Raw genomic sequence first — 21685 nt, 5'->3', positions numbered from 1 at the left:
ATGATTATCTGGTTTGAATTGCTGCATCTAATATCTGAGGATTTGGTGTCAGGGATCTGGTGGCGCCGTGGCTCCTTGTCAGGGTGATGGTCAGCAGAACAAGTCTGAAGTTTTTTCTGATCAGTAATTCTCTGTTCTGTCTGATCTGCTCCTCCTAAAGTTTGTTTTTTTCATTCATCCTGAAGACGCAGCAGCTCCTGCTACAGTGAAGGACACCATCCTCTAAACGTGAAGGCCGCTTATTGAGAAAAGCTGCAGATCGCCGTGTTTTTGCCTCTGTCTCTGAAAAGTGTTCGGGAGGATTTTCCTCTCTGACTGAGCAAACTCCCAGCAGAACCAGAACAAAACCCGCTGGACCACATCAGAACCCGGTTCTGTCCGTGAAGCCGCGCCATCGGTGGTGTCGGTCTGCCTCTTAAGGAATGAAGACGGCTTCTGTCTGAGGTGCTGGTGTGTAGATGTGTGTGTGTGGCAGAAGTGGGGAGAAAATCACTAAAACAGGAAGTGGTGGTTTTTCTGATAGGGTTGGTTTCCTGTTGTGGCTTTTCGCTTCTGCTGTCGATGTCAAATAGAAACTCTGAAGTACCAGAGTGCAAAAACCACTAAAGCTGTTCCCTGTTCTCCCACTTTGACCACAAACACTGTATTAAAGGTAAACCTGAGAGATGAACGCGGTACATGAACGCATCAGGGACGATGAATGGGTACATGAACGCATCAGGGACGATGAACGCGTTAAATGAACGTATCAGGGACGATGAATGGTTACATGAACGGATCGAGGACGATGAACGCGGTACATGAACGCATCAGGGATGATGAATGGGTACATGAACGCATCAGGGACGATGAATGGTTACATGAACGGATCGAGGACGATGAACGCGGTACATGAACGCATCAGGGATGATGAATGGGTACATGAACGCATCAGGGACGATGAATGGTTACATAAACGGACCGAAGACGATGAACGCGGTACATGAACGCATCAGGGACGATGAATGGGTACATGACCGGATCGAGGACGATGAACGCGGTACATGAACGCATCAGGGACTATGAATGGGTACATGAACGCATCAGGGACGATGAATGGGTACATGAACGCATCAGGGACGATGAATGGGTACATGAACGCATCAGGGACGATGAATGGGTACATGACCGGATCGAAGACAATGAACGCGGTACATGAACGCATCAGGGACTATGAATGGGTACATGAACGGATCGAGGACGATGAATGGGCACATGAACGTATCAGGGACGATGAATGGGTACATGAACGCATCAGGGACGATGAACGCGTTAAATGAACGTATCAGGGACGATGAATGGGTACATGAACGTATCAGGGACGATGAACGCGTTAAATGAACGCATCAGGGACGATGAATGCGTTAAATGAACGCATCAGGGACGATGAATGGGTACATGAACGCATCAGGGACGATGAATGGGTACATGAACGCATCAGGGACGATGAATGCATTAAATGAACGCATCAGGGACGATGAATGGGTACATGAACGCATCAGGGACGATGAATGCGTTAAATGAACGCATCAGGGACGATGAATGGGTACATGAACGCATCAGGGACGATGAATGGGTACATGAACGCATCAGGGACGATGAATGCATTAAATGAACGTATCAGGGACGATGAATGGGTACATGAACGCATCAGGGACGATGAATGCGTTAAATGAACGTATCAGGGACGATGAATGGGTACATGAACGCATCAGGGACGATGAACGCGTTAAATGAACGTATCAGGGACGATGAATGGGTACATGAACGCATCAGGGACGATGAATGGGTACATGGACGCATCAAGGACGATGAATGCGTTAAATGAACGTATCAGGGACGATGAATGGGTACATGAACGCATCAGGGACGATGAACGCGTTAAATGAACGTATCAGGGACGATGAATGGGTACATGGACGCATCAAGGACGATGAATGCGTTAAATGAACGTATCAGGGACGATGAATGGGTACATGAACGCATCAGGGACGATGAACGCGTTAAATGAACGTATCGGGGACGATGAATGGGTACATGAACGCATCAGGGACGATGAATGGGTACATGAACGCATCAGGGACGATGAATGAGTTAAATGAACGTATCAGGGACGATGAATGGTTACATGAACGCATCAGGGACGATGAACGCGTTAAATGAACGTATCAGGGACGATGAATGGGTACATGAACGCATCAGGGACGATGAATGCGGTACATGAACGCATCGGGGACGATGTATGCGGTACATGAATGCATCAGGGATGATGAATGGGTACATGAACGCATCAGGGACGATGAATGGGTACATGAACGCATCAGGGACGATGAATGCGGTACATGAACGCATCGGGGACGATGTATGCGGTACATGAACGCATCAGGGATGATGAATGGGTACATGAACGCATCAGGGACTATGAATGGGTACATGAACGCATCAGGGACGATGAATGGGTACATGAACGCATCAGGGACGATGAATGGGTACATGACCGGATCGAGGACGATGAACGCGGTACATGAACGCATCAGGGACGATGAATGGGTACATGACCGGATCGAGGACGATGAACGCGGTACATGAACGCATCAGGGATGATGAATGGGTACATGAACGCATCAGGGACGATGAACGCGTTAAATGAACGTACCAGGGACGATGAATGGGTACATGAACGCATCAGGGACGATGAACGCGTTAAATGAACGCATCAGGGACGATGAATGCGTTAAATGAACGCATCAGGGACGATGAATGGGTACATGAACGCATCAGGGACGATGAACGCGTTAAATGAACGTATCAGGGACGATGAATGGGTACATGAACGCATCAGGGACGATGAATGGGTACATGAACGCATCAGGGACGATGAATGCGTTAAATGAACGTATCAGGGACGATGAATGGGTACATGAACGCATCAGGGACGATGAATGGGTACATGGACGCATCAGGGACGATGAATGCGTTAAATGAACGTATCAGGGACGATGAATGGGTACATGAACGCATCAGGGACGATGAATGGGTACATGAACGCATCAGGGACGATGAACGCGTTAAATGAACGTATCAGGGATGATGAATGGGTACATGAACGCATCAGGGACGATGAATGCGGTACATGAACGCATCGGGGACGATGTATGCGGTACATGAATGCATCAGGGATGATGAATGGGTACATGAACGCATCAGGGATGATGAATGGGTACATGAACGCATCAGGGACGATGAATGGGTACATGAACGCATCAGGGACGATGAATGCATTAAATGAACGTATCAGGGACGATGAATGGGTACATGAACGCATCAGGGACGATGAATGGGTACATGGACGCATCAAGGACGATGAATGCGTTAAATGAACGTATCAGGGACGATGAATGGGTACATGAACGCATCAGGGACGATGAACGCGTTAAATGAACGTATCAGGGACGATGAATGGGTACATGAACGCATCAGGGACGATGAATGGGTACATGAACGCATCAGGGACGATGAATGAGTTAAATGAACGTATCAGGGACGATGAATGGTTACATGAACGCATCAGGGACGATGAACGCGTTAAATGAACGTATCAGGGACGATGAATGGGTACATGAACGCATCAGGGACGATGAATGCGGTACATGAACGCATCAGAGACGATGTATGCGGTACATGAATGCATCAGGGATGATGAATGGGTACATGAACGCATCAGGGACGATGAATGGGTACATGAACGCATCAGGGACGATGAATGCGGTACATGAACGCATCGGGGACGATGTATGCGGTACATGAACGCATCAGGGATGATATATGGGTACATGAACGCATCAGGGACTATGAATGGGTACATGAACGCATCAGGGACGATGAATGGGTACATGAACGCATCAGGGACGATGAATGGGTACATGACCGGATCGAGGACGATGAACGCGGTACATGAACGCATCAGGGACGATGAATGGGTACATGACCGGATCGAGGACGATGAACGCGGTACATGAACGCATCAGGGATGATGAATGGGTACATGAACGCATCAGGGACGATGAACGCGTTAAATGAACGTACCAGGGACGATGAATGGGTACATGAACGCATCAGGGACGATGAACGCGTTAAATGAACGCATCAGGGACGATGAATGCGTTAAATGAACGCATCAGGGACGATGAATGGGTACATGAACGCATCAGGGACGATGAACGCGTTAAATGAACGTATCAGGGACGATGAATGGGTACATGAACGCATCAGGGACGATGAATGGGTACATGAACGCATCAGGGACGATGAACGCGTTAAATGAACGTATCAGGGACGATGAATGGGTACATGAACGCATCAGGGACGATGAATGGGTACATGGACGCATCAGGGACGATGAATGCATTAAATGAACGTATCAGGGACGATGAATGGGTACATGAACGCATCAGGGACGATGAATGGGTACATGAACGCATCAGGGACGATGAACGCGTTAAATGAACGTATCAGGGATGATGAATGGGTACATGAACGCATCAGGGACGATGAATGCGGTACATGAACGCATCGGGGACGATGTATGCGGTACATGAATGCATCAGGGATGATGAATGGGTACATGAACGCATCAGGGACGATGAATGGGTACATGAACGCATCAGGGACGATGAATGCGGTACATGAACGCATCGGGGACGATGTATGCGGTACATGAATGCATCAGGGATGATGAATGGGTACATGAACGCATCAGGGATGATGAATGGGTACATGAACGCATCAGGGACGATGAATGGGTACATGAACGCATCAGGGACGATGAATGCATTAAATGAACGTATCAGGGACGATGAATGGGTACATGAACGCATCAGGGACGATGAATGGGTACATGGACGCATCAAGGACGATGAATGCGTTAAATGAACGTATCAGGGACGATGAATGGGTACATGAACGCATCAGGGACGATGAACGCGTTAAATGAACGTATCAGGGACGATGAATGGGTACATGAACGCATCAGGGACGATGAATGGGTACATGAACGCATCAGGGACGATGAATGAGTTAAATGAACGTATCAGGGACGATGAATGGTTACATGAACGCATCAGGGACGATGAACGCGTTAAATGAACGTATCAGGGACGATGAATGGGTACATGAACGCATCAGGGACGATGAATGCGGTACATGAACGCATCGGGGACGATGTATGCGGTACATGAATGCATCAGGGATGATGAATGGGTACATGAACGCATCAGGGACGATGAATGGGTACATGAACGCATCAGGGACGATGAATGCGGTACATGAACGCATCGGGGACGATGTATGCGGTACATGAACGCATCAGGGACTATGAATGGGTACATGAACGCATCAGGGACGATGAATGGGTACATGAACGCATCAGGGACGATGAATGGGTACATGACCGGATCGAGGACGATGAACGCGGTACATGAACGCATCAGGGACGATGAATGGGTACATGACCGGATCGAGGACGATGAACGCGGTACATGAACGCATCAGGGATGATGAATGGGTACATGAACGCATCAGGGACGATGAACGCGTTAAATGAACGTACCAGGGACGATGAATGGGTACATGAACGCATCAGGGACGATGAACGCGTTAAATGAACGCATCAGGGACGATGAATGCGTTAAATGAACGCATCAGGGACGATGAATGGGTACATGAACGCATCAGGGACGATGAACGCGTTAAATGAACGTATCAGGGACGATGAATGGGTACATGAACGCATCAGGGACGATGAATGGGTACATGAACGCATCAGGGACGATGAATGCGTTAAATGAACGTATCAGGGACGATGAATGGGTACATGAACGCATCAGGGACGATGAATGGGTACATGGACGCATCAGGGACGATGAATGCGTTAAATGAACGTATCAGGGACGATGAATGGGTACATGAACGCATCAGGGACGATGAATGGGTACATGAACGCATCAGGGACGATGAACGCGTTAAATGAACGTATCAGGGATGATGAATGGGTACATGAACGCATCAGGGACGATGAATGCGGTACATGAACGCATCGGGGACGATGTATGCGGTACATGAATGCATCAGGGATGATGAATGGGTACATGAACGCATCAGGGACGATGAATGGGTACATGAACGCATCAGGGACGATGAATGCATTAAATGAACGTATCAGGGACGATGAATGGGTACATGAACGCATCAGGGACGATGAATGGGTACATGGACGCATCAAGGACGATGAATGCGTTAAATGAACGTATCAGGGACGATGAATGGGTACATGAACGCATCAGGGACGATGAACGCGTTAAATGAACGTATCAGGGACGATGAATGGGTACATGAACGCATCAGGGACGATGAATGGGTACATGAACGCATCAGGGACGATGAATGAGTTAAATGAACGTATCAGGGACGATGAATGGTTACATGAACGCATCAGGGACGATGAACGCGTTAAATGAACGTATCAGGGACGATGAATGGGTACATGAACGCATCAGGGACGATGAATGCGGTACATGAACGCATCGGGGACGATGTATGCGGTACATGAATGCATCAGGGATGATGAATGGGTACATGAACGCATCAGGGATGATGAATGGGTACATGAACGCATCAGGGACGATGAATGCGGTACATGAACGCATCGGGGACGATGTATGCGGTACATGAACGCATCAGGGATGATGAATGGGTACATGAACGCATCAGGGACTATGAATGGGTACATGAACGCATCAGGGACGATGAATGGGTACATGAACGCATCAGGGACGATGAATGGGTACATGAACGCATCAGGGACGATGAATGGGTACATGACCGGATCGAGGACGATGAACGCGGTACATGAACGCATCAGGGACGATGAATGGGTACATGACCGGATCGAGGACGATGAACGCGGTACATGAACGCATCAGGGACGATGAATGGGTACATGAACGCATCAGGGACGATGAACGCGTTAAATGAACGTACCAGGGACGATGAATGGGTACATGAACGCATCAGGGACGATGAACGCGTTAAATGAACGCATCAGGGACGATGAATGCGTTAAATGAACGCATCAGGGACGATGAATGGGTACATGAACGCATCAGGGACGATGAACGCGTTAAATGAACGTATCAGGGACGATGAATGGGTACATGAACGCATCAGGGCCGATGAATGGGTACATGAACGCATCAGGGACGATGAATGCGTTAAATGAACGTATCAGGGACGATGAATGGGTACATGAACGCATCAGGGACGATGAACGCGTTAAATGAACGTATCAGGGACGATGAATGGGTACATGAACGCATCAGGGACGATGAACGCGTTAAATGAACGTATCAGGGACGATGAATGGGTACATGAACGCATCAGGGACGATGAATGCGGTACATGAACGCATCGGGGACGATGTATGCGGTACATGAACGCATCAGGGATGATGAATGGGTAAATGAACGCATCAGGGAGGACGAATGGGTACATGAACGCATCAGGGACGATGAACGCGTTAAATGAACGCATCAGGGACGATGAATGCGTTAAATGAACGCATCAGGGAGGAGGCAGCAGTCCTGGGAAGAAGTCTTTGCTGTTTGGTTTTGGAGCAGAAAAGCGGTTAAGCAAACCGATCAAACCCAGTCCAGCTTTTCCGTCTGACTGATTTGAATGCATTCAGAGGCACTTTGACGTGTGTGAAGCTCTCCAAGAGAGCTGCTCGTTGTTTCTGTACAATAGTCTGCAGGTCTGGAGGCCCACATCATCACCTTCCACCGCCGTGTTTGATAGATGGTAGCAGCAAATTTCTGCTAAACGCAGAGCTGCACAATGTGAGGAAAACTGTCCATTTGCATTATGAGTGATCAATAATGCGATATATGAACAATTAGCAAAACAGCTAAATGAAATCTTTCCATTTCACTGCAACAGTTTAATTTAAATTGGAGTCAACATAATGACCCACATAAAAGGCTCCATCCGATTGGTCAAATGCATTAAGGGATGTATTTGATTTGTTAAATTCTTCCAGCTGCATAAGTTTGTTTTAGCACATTTATAGTAACCATTCGTTGCAGTTTTCGCCGTCTTTTGCGATTCGCGTATTGCACAGCTGGAAATCGCGATAACGATAAATTAGCCATTTCCTGTGCAGGCCTAGCGAAACATCTATTTGTCTTAACATTTGGCGAGCGTCAACACCAAACAGCTCCAGCTGTGTGAGGAAGACCACTGAAGTCTGAGGCTGTAGATGCTGCAGAAAGGGAGGATTTAGTTTCACCTTGAGCTCCGTTTTTGTCCAGGACACAACCGTCTGATCAAATGTGTTGGTACTAATCAACTGCCATCAATGCAAATACACCCATTTAGCTTTTTTCACATAATTTTCCTAACTTTAACTTCATGGAATAGTGCAGCACTTGGAAACTTTTAATACTTTATCAAAAAAGAAGCTTCATGCGTTGAAAATCCTGTAAAATCTCAAAACTCTCAGTTTGTCATCAGCAAATAGAGAAGGGTTAGAAAAGCAGAAAATGATGTCAGGTTGCCTTCCAGGCGTGGACACAAACACGCGTGACATCACAGGATGACATGTCGTTACCATCATTCTCCTGTCAACCCCCCATGCTCAGTCTTACAGGGAGTTTGTGGGAAGCTGCTGCTGCGTTCTGGGAGGGTCACATGACTAACCGTTTGAGGATGTGGTCACCAGAGGTTGGGACATCCACGTGTGTCTGCGTGACCTTCCAGACGACGGCCAACTCGTGAACAGAGGAAGTGGCGTTTGTGGGGGCAGGATGGACCCCAATGAAGGAAGACCTGCAGACAATGGCACGTCCACGCCACACACAAGTGGGCGGGGCCTACAATTCCTCAAGTATAAAGGAATTTCAAAATCTGTTATCGCTTCATGTTTAAAATTCTTCACTTTCTAGATTCTACTTTGAGTCCACGGACACTCTAAAGCCAAACAGCTAAACGTGGGAACCGCACATGCTCAGTTGTCCAAAATGTGAGAACAATCTGAGCTTCTACACGTTTCCCCTCCAAACAAACACGCTGTGACACAAAGAGGTGGATGGAGGGATGGGGGGGGTTTGTCCGGGACGCGTGACACTCAGCGATAAGCAAAGCTCAACCGGGGGAGGAAGGACAGGACAAAATAACCCCCACTCTCTGAGAGAATGAATGGAAATGAGCTGAACGGAGGTCTGAAAACGTTGGAAAGGATCATGAACGCTCAGATTATTGTCTTTTATTCCAACACTAGTTTTTAAGTCTGCAGCCAGAAGGTAGTAAAATGTAAGAATCTGTAAATAAACATAAAATATTCAACCTTTTTCCCACGTCTCCTTTAACCAAAGATCCATGAAAAAAAGACCAGGAGTTAAAATATAAATATATAAGAAAGGAGGCTTAGTGACAGACCGAAGAGAAGGTTGATGAAGGAGAACATGAAGGTGGAGGAATGCAGAGGAGAGGTCAGACGGAGGCGGACGCTTCACCACAGCTCCCAAAACGAAAACATCATACAGGCAAAGAAGAAAAACAGAGATTTGACAACGTGTTTTCTTGATCTTTGAGTAAAAGTTTAACGAATTTAAACGTGTTTTGTAATGAAGTCTGGAGTTTGAGTAGGTTAACCTCAAACTAAAATTAATTAATTAATTAAATTAACTTTATTGACTAGTTGGGATTTTTAAAAAATATTTTTCATTAACAGGTTCGTTTGAAATGTCATCAATCTCAGAAATTGGGGAGGGGTGTTTCTATAAAAATGGAATGACGCAATCCTGTCTGCCCCCCTCCCCGCGCGCGGTCACGTTCAGCAGCGTCATGCCTCGCACCGCGCGGGCTTCAAACAGTTAACAGCCCGCGCGCCCGCTCAGACGCCGCGGGAGCGCGCAGAGGTGCATTGCGAAGCCGAAGCGGAGACCGAGCAGGTTGGTCGATGGTCCGCGAGACTGACCGCAAAAAAGTCCGGGAAAGAAAAGTGCGACAACCGGACGCGAGGTTTTGGCGGCGCTCTCCGAGGACTCACCCCGCGCGCCTGTTTCAATCTTCCGTTTGGAACGAGAAGAACGGATTTCCACCATGTCGGGGACCAGGGAGGAGGAGAGGAGGAAGCTGGCCGACATCATTAACCACTGGAACGCCAACCGGCTCGACCTGTTCGAGATCAGCCAGCCCACAGAGGTAGGATCCTGCGCGGCGGAGCGGGCGGCCTGTCCCCCGGGCCCTTCCCGGGCTCGGACCGTGGACGGCGCGCGGGGTTGTGGGCGGCGTGGTCATTTCCAGCTGGACGTTTAGGAAGCGAAGGAATACATTCCGAACTTCCAAATAGTGCGCGATTCCTGTCGGGATGTTGTTATACAAACATTGAAGCGAAAGAGCCTCGATATGAAGAAAATCTTTCTTTTATCGCGATATTTCACCGGTAAAAAACCGAATTGTTCCGAAACGGAGCTGTAATGGAAGTAGGGTTGTTAGCTAGCTGCTAGCTTCCACAACAGCAAACAAGCTAAGAGTAACCCCCACCCCCACCCCTCCCCACATGATCACTAACACTATCAACATGTCAAAATCCAGATTTACTTCAACATCCGAATGAGATGTTTTCATCATGATTTCAACAAGTCCGACCATCGGCAGTTAGCTTGTTAGCATTCTTGGTCGTGGTACATGATCGGAGACTGGTCGGTCGGTTCCGTGCTCACGCGGAACTCGTCACGGCGGATGCAAACGGCAGAACCCGAACGGGTCCATCGGTGTTGGCACACACGCAGGCTTAAGCTTTTGTGTACAAATACACAAAAGCTTAAAGTATTAGCAGGTGGGGGTGTGTGTTTACACCTGGGCTTTCTGTGGAAGCTCGCAGGTTCGAACCCCCTGTCAGGACGCTGTCACGTCCTTTGTCCTCGCAACCACGCTCGGTGGAGCTGCAATAAATGGCTGGAACTCCGTGAGGAGCAACCGGAGAACCGGATTTGGGCTGTTGACATGGACCCGCAGGTCAGACATGTTTGTAGTTTTTTTCAGGCTTTGGTCCACATCAGTGGTTTTAATGAAACCCCACCAACGCATCCTTTAACCGGAAGATTTGATTCAAGTCTTGATGGATGGAGTTTTCTGGGGGGCAGCCCCTCCCACCTTGCCTTTGATCGGGGTGGTAGAGGGTCACAGGGTCCCCGCTCCCCCTGAGCCGATTAATTTAGCGTTGGTGGAGCCGTGTCCCTCTGTGGAGACGGATTAGTCCCGTCACAACTCCTCCAGACGCTGCTTCTCTCCTGGTTTCTGCTGAGGCCAGCTCGCCGTCTCGTCCAGCAGGGTGTGAGCGCCCCCCTATGCCACGCCCTGCTGCCCATATGTCAGCTGACAGAGCCCCCCCAGCTGCAGGGGGGTTTGTAGACGTGCACAACACCTTTCACAGAAACCACCAACCTGAAGAAATAAATACACGTGTGAGGTTGACACCAGACTGATGTTCACATGATCAGATTAGTCATGGATGATCTGAAATGAGTGAGTCCTCCCTGTTTGCGTGTAGTGATTATTCATTACCTCGGATGCTCCACTGACCAACAGAACTGACCGAACGGGGGCTCTCCCCCATGAGGAATTCATCTGAAGCTTTTCCATCTGATCAGGCTGGAGTTCCGGTCTGAGAAGAGCCACAGAAGACGTCTGGAGGGCTTTACTGTTCATAGAAGAGTTTAACCTGAAAGTTGATGTTTCCTTCTGGCCTCCACTCTCCTGTTGGTTAGCATGAACATTTAGAGTGGACTAGAGTCTTTGGTTCATTCCACCTTTCAAGTCCAGATCTTTGTTCATTGTGGTATTTTCTTGTTCAGGAATAGTTTGTAGAATCAGACTGATCCCCTTCAGACAACACACGGATGACCTCAAGCGTGTCATCAGCCGGGTTTGTGGACGCTGGGACACAGAAGAACCGTATTAGATCCACGGCCATCAGACCTTCTCTGTTCCACTCATGTCCGGTTATTAATTCATGTTTTGTTCTGGGATGGAGAGCGGCTCATCCTAGCTGTGCGATCAGGATAACAGGCAGTAACACAAACTGCTCTGCATGTGGACACTATTCCACCACAAACTCAACCCACACACTGGTCTTAGTGGCATTCTTTACAGAAACGTAAAGACGGACATGTTGCTTTTCCTAAACATGATGGGGAGGACACGTGTTTCAAACAGGAAGGGCGTTAACGTGTCCGCAGAAAGCAGGTGGATGGATGATGTCATTGTGTCCTGACAGGTGATCAGGAGACTCTTTAAAAATGAATATTTGTTTGGAATAAAAGAAACGGTGGTGCTTCCAGTGAGCTCCGTGAGTTTGTGTTGATGTAGAGGCAGACGATGGCGATATCTCCATGAGACTCTGCCTTAAATGCAGAGTGGAACGCAGCCTCTGGCTCACGTCTGTTTGGAAATAGCATCTTTTCACGTGTGGAAAATCTTGCATGGGTGGCTTTATCAGCTGAAGCCTTCTGCCGGAAGTCGCTCCAGGCTTGTGAAGAAGAGACGTGTGCACATCTGTTCACTAGAGATTACACGTATGAAGTAAACCACGCTCAGTTTGATGTATCTTCTGCTGCATTGGTGAATTTATACTGCAGTGGTACTTTGGGGCGTTTTGATGTCCCTCTTTGCTCTGCTGGATGGTTACACGGGTCAGCTGGAGGCCGGCTCATGACCGACAGCAGGGATGACGAGATGGCGATGGCGGCTTTTCATCAACGCAGGAAACAATGAAGCGCTCTGGCTGCTGGATGAGTCCATTCACTGCTCATGTACCGCTATACAGAGGGTGACGTAGACCATCCAGATCCAGCTAGAGAAGAACATCTACAGCTGAGCTGAACCATCACAACAGCTGAGCTGTTCTAGTCTGATGATGGAATAGCTGCCGATGATGTCATCATGGCGTATAAAATGACAGCAGGACTTCTAGAAACCAGAGATGTACAGTGTTTTTATGTTTTAAACTTTAAAATCGTTCCTGCCTTAAAGAAAACAGGTTATTTGTGGAAGTGATTGTTAGTCTGGGTGAATCAGCCTTCAGTCATGGCGGCCCGGACAGACCACGTAAACATGGCAGACGGGTGGGACTGACCGGGAGCGCCGTCTCCGTGAGACTTTGTCGTTCTTTGGGAACAGCTGTAGGTCTTTACTTCTGACAGGATTCACGAGCCTGCCTCGCTACAGCGGTCATCATCATCATCATCATCATGGACCAACATGGAGAATATGACCCAGCTGTTTCTTGATCTTCTTTTGTCGTGTTGGTAAACACAACCTTTAACTATTGTGTTCCTAAAAGGCAAAGCTGATTGGCACCAAACCAAATCCCAGAGAAGACCTGGTTTCACTCATTAATGGCTAAAGTCTTTGTCCTGTTCTACGAAAAAGACGGGGATTTCCTGATTCTGGTGTCAGCTGAACTCCTTTTTCCTGTCAGTGGAGTTGGAAAGTGATTCTGGACAGAACGGCAAATATTCAGCCATATTTTAGGAATCGGAGAGGAAAATGTTTTTTGGAATGTTGGAGAACACGGGTACATCAGCAGCTCCTGGCCCAAAAGACGCTTTTCTCTTCAGACGATGTTTTATTGGGTAAATTAAGCAAAAGTCTGCAGAAAGCTCCGCTGCTGCACCCAGACGGCGTGTTGAGCGTGAACGATGGCGGGACGCTCCTGTAATCTGCAGGTAATGCTCTGTAAACCTTTGATGCAACAATGCAGGCAGTCTGGAAACTTCTAGGATGCAGGTCTGCTCTCCTCACCTTCAGCCTGGCCGAAGGAGGTGGAGGCCGAAGGAGGTGCAGGCCGGAGGAGGTGGAGGCCGGAGGAGGTGGAGGCCGGAGGAGGTGCAGGCTGAAGGACGTATCAACTTAAAGATGTTTAAACTCCAGTTGTTTAGTCCTAGTGTATTATGGGATGTGCAGTGCTTTCTTACTCAGAGGCGTTTGGTTTTCATGTCGTCGTCCATCTTTGTAGTTTATTGAAACTAAACAGAAGTTTTCTTGACTCTGTGAAGAAAAACTTCAGTTTTTATTATTTCATTCTTTCTACATATGAAGTTGAAGGTAGGAAATGGGTCTCCACCTTCTTTCTTATACGGGGTCAAGCCCAGAACCCCCCCCCCCCCCCCATACCTTCCTCTCTGCACAGGAAGCAGGAAACCATACGGGAAGTGTGTGCTTTCCAGAGATAGTGTGTTTCCTGTCTGTTCAGTGGAATGACTGCCGTATTTCCTCCGTGGTTCATGATCTCACTCTCTTTTCGTGGAGCGGTTCTTTGCAGATGATTGGTTGACCTGAACGAGCGGTGAACAGTTCAGGGAAGATGGTGCCGGCCTGCATTTTAGCGCCTGCTCTTCACCCACCACCATTATTTATTTAGCATTAGCAGGGGGATGCTAACGTTTACATGTGCCACTAAAGGAAGCCCGTTCTCCTCACCCAGGAGCTCTCCTGAATATGTTGCTGGTCAAGCGCGGCAGCGGTCGCTCCGCGTCTGCTGACCTTTCACCTTCTCTGGTCTTCCAGGACTTCTGGTCCGAGATCCATTTAGGAAGAAACATGCGACCAGAATGCAACCATGCAGAAAGCTGCAGGCTGCTATCAGAACAGCCCATTTATAGGACCAGCCTCATCCTCGGCATCCCATGATGCATTGCTACGGCCCGTCATGAGCTGCAACTACCGAATCCAAAATATTTGTGTCAAACGGGAAGTTTTTGAAATACAAAATATTAGAGTTTGCTGGGGTCAAAATGAAGGTTTAAATGAATCATTTCTGTGTCAGAGTTTCACTTTTTGATCTGAGTAAATGAACTAAATCAACGTTTTGATCCTTTTTACTCTCAGTTCACGGACTTGCAGGTAAAGGAGGAAACATTTTAAATAACTTTAAACCTGCGCTGGTCTGCTTGTAGATGTAAACTCTGCAGAGGTGGTGTGAGCTCCACCTGAACTGCTAAACCCACAACCCAAACGGCTCCTTCTGCTTCACTTTCAAGGAAGCGTTGGCCGATGTGGGGCGGTAAAAGGAGGGGCCGCCATGCTGCGGCCCTGACGGCAATCAGCTGCAGTGACGGCCCCGTGAGGCTGAAGCTGCTCGTTGTGCACCTTTCTCTGTGGGACTCTGCCTCATCATCTCATGTGGCATCGCTGGCTTGGTCACTATGGAAACGGCAAAGCTGTGATGAGCTGTGACTGAAAGAGCTTAAAAGTGAAGCCTCAACCACACATGGCCTGCAGCTGTTAGAAATTATGGATACAGTTCCGTTACCGCTGCAGAAAGGAGAGGAGGGACTCTTGTTGTACATTTTGGTGGCACGGCGTCCCGCAGAAACACGGGCGTCCCGCAGAAACACGGGCGTCCCGCAGAAACACGGGCGTCCCGCAGAAACACGGGCGTCCCGCAGAAACACGGGCGTCCCGCAGAAACACGGGCGTCCCGCAGAAACACGGGCGTCCCGCAGAAACACGGGCGTCCCGCAGAAACACGGGCGTCCCGCAGAAACACGGGCGTCCTGCAGAAACATCACCTCATTTACTTAGAACGCCATCAGCTGGATGTGGCTGAAATGTCTAACGCTTCTAGAAGGGCATTTTCTGACTGCTGGCCAAGAGTTAAGGGGCAGTTGGGGGGCAGAAGCTGGAGGGTGACCTTAATTACAACCCCCCCCCTCTCAGACTCAAGGGGGGGGGGGGGGGGGGCTCTGGAGCTCTACGGAGGAGAAAGGAGCGATGAAAGGACCCTGAGGATCTGCGTTCTATGTTGGACTATAGCAGCTCTTCATGATGACGTTTTTTTAACGTTCAGGTTGGTGCTTTTCCTTTTTAGTCTCATCTCTAGCTTTCTTCATTTCAGGGGAGTTTTTCTTAGAATCCAGAGTCCTGCCCCTCTCCTGCCTGAGATCAGTTTGGTTCTTCCAGAGTCCACGGTCTGCCGTGTGTGCAGCAACACTGTAGCGGCCACACCAGAGGGGGGTGGAGCTAAAGAGGTCAGAGGTCAGACCATGCTCTTCTTGTGGTTTCAGTCCAAATGTAGCAGTGACATTTTCCATAATTAAAGTCAGCTGGTGATGTCGAGGCATTCGGTCTGCGCTCCTGTGGGTCAGTCTGATGCTCTCAAACGGGGATTTGGGGTTTTTGGTGAGCGTCCTCAGCCGCGCACACGCTCAGTCTGTCGGCTGGAGGTCCTGCAGATGGCTTTGTGAGCGATGGGGTCACGCTGCACGGCCGTGTCGTTTGTCTTCTGTTTATTTCCTGCCAGTGGGAAGGTTCACCTCTGGCTCCATGTCACAGGCTTGATTCCCTGGAGTTGAGTGTTACCTCCCGGTGATTCTGTGATAAATCATGAAGAACTGGTGAAGTACCTCTGCTGGAGCTCTGGGGTTTAAGTTTGCATCATTTTAGAGTGAAGTCATCCCACTTACTCTCTTTTTGTTTACAGGTGTGCGATGGAGAAGTGGGTTGTTACTGTAATTTAGGTTCTGTAGGCTGTAGATCACGCTCTGGCCATCGGTCCGTCTCCTTTGAGGCAGTTAATTTTCGGTAACGAGCCTTCACAGGGGATCAATATGTTGACGTGCGGGCTGAAGAAGCATCTCTAAGCAGTCTGGAACGGCTCACATCAGCAGTCGGGCTGTGGACCGGTCAGGAGGACATCGGTTTAAGTGTCTTCCAGGATTCCTGCCAGCCCTGGAATTTGGGGAATGCAGATTTCCAGAGAAGTCCAGACTGAAGGCCATGTAATCTGAGAGATTCTCTCTGGATATGGAGGAATGTCTGGGCCCCCCTCAAAGAGAAGTTTGGAGAAGTCAGTGACGGCGCAGCAGGAGTTTTTCTCCTTGGAATCTGGTGGGAAGCACCTTTGGTTGATAATCCTCGTCTGTGTGTCCTCCCTCTGGTAAATCATCATTCCTTCAGAGTGATGTGGCCCCTCTTTATCTCCTCCTCTGGTTCTAAAACAAGCAGGCATTGTGTGTGCTCAGCAGAGCAGCCCGCCCTCTGAGGTGTGTTTGTCCCAGCCAGCCTGTCAGACCACGTTAATCCCCCCCAGAGGCCTGGCTCACCTCCTCCCACTCTGCCCTCCTTTTTTTTGCCCTTTTCTCCGCCCTCATTGGTCTGCTCCGTCCTCTCAGCTGCCTCATATGATCTCTTACCTGTCAGTCAAACTCCACTTACGCCCGACCCCTCCATCGACCTTAAAGGATCAGACGGCAATCAGACAGCCACCAATTAAAGTGACTGCTCGGTACTACCCACAACCAGCTCCCATGGTGCTTTGCGGCAGATCGTTGTCTTGAATCAGGGTCCCTGAGGAAGGAAGGAGAGGTTGGTGCAATTATTGGAAGTAATAAAGAGCTGGAGAGATTGTTTTTCCTTCACTTGTGGTCAGAATGAAGCAGAACTACAAGAAACACACTTGGAGAAGCTCGATTCCCTGATTTCTAACAGGAAACATTTCCAAACATCAAAACCTCTGTGGCAGACTTCTGGCAGCTTATGCAGCAAATACTGGGGGGGGTGTAATCTCAATAGAACAGATTTCCTTAACACCCAAATATCCCAGTTTGGTGTGAGCTCCGTGCTTTCATACATGTGTGTGAGTTACAGAAACCAAGAGGAGCAGATGCATATTTGTGAGGGTCAGCGACTCTGTAGGGTGGGGCTCCTCTGGATTAATTCTATTTAATGAGCGTCTTAAGTCCTCAGACTCAGTAACCGGCAGAAATGCCATTTCCCAACTGAGCTCAGAAAGTATCTGCAGCTCTGTTTGGGTGTTGACGTGTTTCTGCTCCGGCGTGAGTGAAGTGGGAGGAACCGCCACAAACGGAGCAGAAACATCCAGAAAAAAGTTGGAAATCCTTCCCCAGACTTCTCCCCACACACGGTTCTGATCCACGGCTCTGATCCACGGCTCTGATCCACGGCTCTGATCCACGGCTCTGATCCACGGCTCTGATCCACGGCTCTGATCCACGGCTCTGATCCACGGCTCTGATCCACGGCTCCTCGGTGGCCGAGGAACTCTTTAATCAAAAAACATTTAAACCACAAAGTTTAGCGTCAGGTGAAAGGGGGCGTCGGCATAAATGTTTTCTGTCTCATTGTAGGGGGTCTGCTTGTTTGTCCCACCTCCACTCCCTTTTTCTGATGGGTGTTATTGGATCTCTGGGGGAGGGTAGGGGGGGCTTCCCTCCACTGCCCCACCCACTTCTGGTTGTTGAGCTCATCTGTGCAGCTATTGCAGGGGGGGGGGCGAACAAGTTTGACACAAAGAGCTGAATTTTTTCACTGTGAGAGACAAAGAGCCACACCACTCACTGACCTGCCAAGACGCACACACACACACACACACACACACACAATTAAAGCTGTATTATTTTCCATAACACACTCCTCTCCCTACAACACAACAGCAAGTATTGTACTTGTGTTTATTTCAAGGAAAGTGTCGACCCTCAATACACACATGAATGCAGGACTACCCTGGAGGTCAGACCCCCCCCTCCCCTCCTGTCTCATCTCACACACACACCCACACACACACACACTCTCTCTCTCACTCTTTTCTCTGCCTCTCTCTGACACACACAACTTCTCAGTGACGTCTAGTGAGGTTGATTCTGGAGAGTCTGATTCTGATCCGATTGTAAAAACTGAATATTTCACAGTTCATCCAACAGTATTTAACTGGTAACAAATACACAAACAAATACACAAACATCTGCACAGAGCATCCTTCTGGTGTCTGAGTAATTCAGATTTACAATAAACACATTAAATACGTTACATTTCAGATGTGTGTAGCATACATTTAATTTTGACCTTCAGTAAAAATGTTTTACTTTTCTAACTTTTCTTTAAAAAAAAGCAAAAACAGACTTTTTAACATGAAAATCTGATAATTGATGAATCTTAAACTATTCTCACACGCTTGTTCAGTCATTTAATGAATCCTCTGCAGATCAGGTTTATATCCAGTCGTAGCCTCTCTGATCGGTTCCTTCTGTCAGTCAGAACGGACCCATGTCTTATTTCACCTGTTTCCAGGTAATAACAGGGACTGGCAGACATTGAGGAGAACATCACAGCAGCTTAGAGCAGATATTTGACACACGGGGATTTCTCTGTTCTCGTAAACGTAACAGGACCTTCTTTCAGAGAGATTTTAGCTCAATCATCTCCGGTTCTCTCGCTGCTTCGTCAGTGACCAGCGGGGATCTCATCAGTCAGTCTCTGCATTAAAGGATCCATGAGAAAAGTGATCTGCAGTCGTTTCTGCTGCAGGTCCTCAAACCACAAAGTCAAGTTTCCGTCCAGCAGCAGCGTCTCGTTCTGCTTTATTCATGTGGATTACAGCTTCTGCTGTGAGCTCCACAAAGAAGGAAAGTGGGATGATTGAAAAGCTTCAACTTGTTCATAAAGGAGACAGTGTGTGTCAGATCAGGAAGAGTTTTTCATTTTCTCTGGGATCCGTTTAGTTCTTTTCTGCCATGAACTATTTTCCTGCTTCCAAAGCTCATAATATTAAACATAGTGACGTCATTCTGTTCAGTAAAAAGTAAGAATCTTCCCGTTCTTCCACAAACGTCCTGTGTTCATCTTTATTCTCTGAATGAAGTCATTTTGACCATGAGGGTAACCGTCTGCAGCACATCAAATCTTTATGGGTTCAAATGGGGGCTGGTCTCCTGGTTGAGCCGGAGCTGGACTCTCTGTCCCCCCGTGCCTCCCTGCTCTCTGGCTCTGGGGGCCCCGTGGCGGTCCTGCTGGCCCTGGGCTGGGTGGCGGATTCGATCACCCGGGGGGTGTTTGTTCTCTATCTGCTACCGGGGGTCTTGGTGTGGGGGTGGTGGGGAACTCTCCCTCCTTCTTTTCACGTTCCACCATCCATTTTAGAAGAACATAAACACTCACCTGAGCACAGGTGTTAGCTCACCTTTGCACTAATAGTTTGCATGATTGAATGAATGAAAGATTTCACACTAGTTATTTTGCATGCATAGGTATGCGTGTGTGAACACTATTTGTGTTGTGTGCATGTTGACATGTGGACATTTTTTTCAGCCAGCAGGTGTGTTGATAACATTTGAGTGTGTGTGTGGACAGGCCCCGCCCCTTCTAGATTTGTATTACATCTGAACCTCACTGTAATGAGTATAAACATCCAGAAACTTGTTGCTTTATGCTGCTTCATGGTTTTACCCCCCCCCTTCCTATAATCACCCTCCTACCCCCCCTCTCTCTAACGTCCCTCTCTCTTCTTCCCCTCTTTCCTTTTCCGTCCGGTCCAACACCAAAGATTTTCAAACATGATTGAAATTATTAAAGTTTGGCCTCAATTACAAAAGGGGTTTATTCAGACATACCTCTGGTTGTCAGAATATTAATAACCCCTCTTGTTAAAGTAAAATATGTCCAACACCAGAGGCCTCAGTCCTCATCTGTCTGCCCAGCTGTTGGACAGGACAAGTTAAAAAAAAGAGAAGAAAAGTTTATTTTTTCTGCTATTGTGCAAAACCCGCGCAAATGATCGGGGGTCACTTGTGTGTCGGGACCAGCATGAAAACACACACACTGCCAAATTACTTTATTATTAGTTCTTTTTTTATTTTGAATAGCCTCTGATGGATTTGAGTGTGGTTTAAGAGAGAAAAAACTCTGAAATGAGGCACAGTATATAGAAAATATGATGAGACGCAAAGAGGTGCGTGCTTATTGGCCGAGAGCAGCATGCTTTCGAGCCGCATGTTCGCCACACCTGAAGCGAGTTCATTACAATAGCTTTGGAGCACATGCACATGCACACGCACGCTGCAGCCTGAGCTTTACCCTTCAGGTTTTGGGTGAAGGTTCTTGTCAAGGAACTGATGGAAAATATATTTTTTATTTTACTTTTAAGGTCCGGTACCAGAATTACTGAGTCCATTTAAGATCACAAAGTCCAGATTCCAATTAGGATCCAATTTAGTAAGAACGGTTTTTATTGAAAAAGCAATTAGTTTGGGTAATAAAGTGTGTTTACATCCCTGCTTATAACAAAGTTCATAGACGTGTTCACTCCGAACTCAAAGCCAGTTTTTTGACGGAGATATTTCAGGAAATGATCCACGTTTTTCAGATCAGGAACTTTAAATTCCTGGAGGAACCCACGTCTGTTACGGTTCATCACAGGGTGTCCTACCAATTAGAGTTTGAACCCTGTTGATAGTACAGCCCACTGAACCACAGTTTCTGCTAATAATATGCCTTAACCTAAACATGTTTGGTGTGGTTTGATGAAAGCTGGGCTGCAGACACATGTCCATGTTTTCATGTCACCTGACTGCTGTTTTCTGTAAAAGCGGTCTGAGTGAACGTTGGAGCACAGCAGAAACCCTCTCCTCCTCTCTGTTCCTGATACCTGAGAGGTGGGCGTGGCTTACGGCGCCACAGCAACCCGACACCCGGGTCAGGTGGTTACCGTAGCAGCAAGGAGTAGCCTTTTCAGCTTCGGGTTGCAGCTACTGTGCATAGACGCGGTTTGAGTGCAGCATTGTCGTTACACACA

The 21685-nt window shown here is 48.1% G+C and overlaps 1 protein-coding gene across 13 annotated transcripts in view; it reads left to right on the top strand.

Moving 5' to 3' along the window:
* The first annotated feature begins 9979 nt into the window (after positions 1-9979).
* The window catches only part of afdn (afadin, adherens junction formation factor), a 51502-nt gene continuing 39796 nt past the window's right edge, over positions 9980-21685 (top strand). For 9 of the 13 annotated variants that reach the window (XR_002872865.1, XR_002872866.1, XM_023952961.1 and 6 more), the window contains exon 1: positions 11086-11112. Coding sequence is in view for 11 of the 13 variants with exons in the window: in XM_023952961.1 (XP_023808729.1) it covers positions 11101-11112 (12 nt within the window). In the remaining 2 variants the exon portion in view is untranslated. Of the gene's footprint in view, positions 10297-11085; positions 11113-21685 lie in introns of those variants that run through there. The other 4 variants (XM_023952970.1, XM_023952967.1, XM_023952965.1 and 1 more) reach the window with 1 other exon arrangement.

This window comes from Oryzias latipes, chromosome 24 (assembly GCF_002234675.1).
Source record: "Oryzias latipes chromosome 24, ASM223467v1".
In the NCBI taxonomy this organism is placed as follows: domain Eukaryota; kingdom Metazoa; phylum Chordata; class Actinopteri; order Beloniformes; family Adrianichthyidae; genus Oryzias; species Oryzias latipes.
Note: the sequence above shows the minus strand (reverse complement) of the source record. Positions and strands in the feature narration are given on the sequence as shown.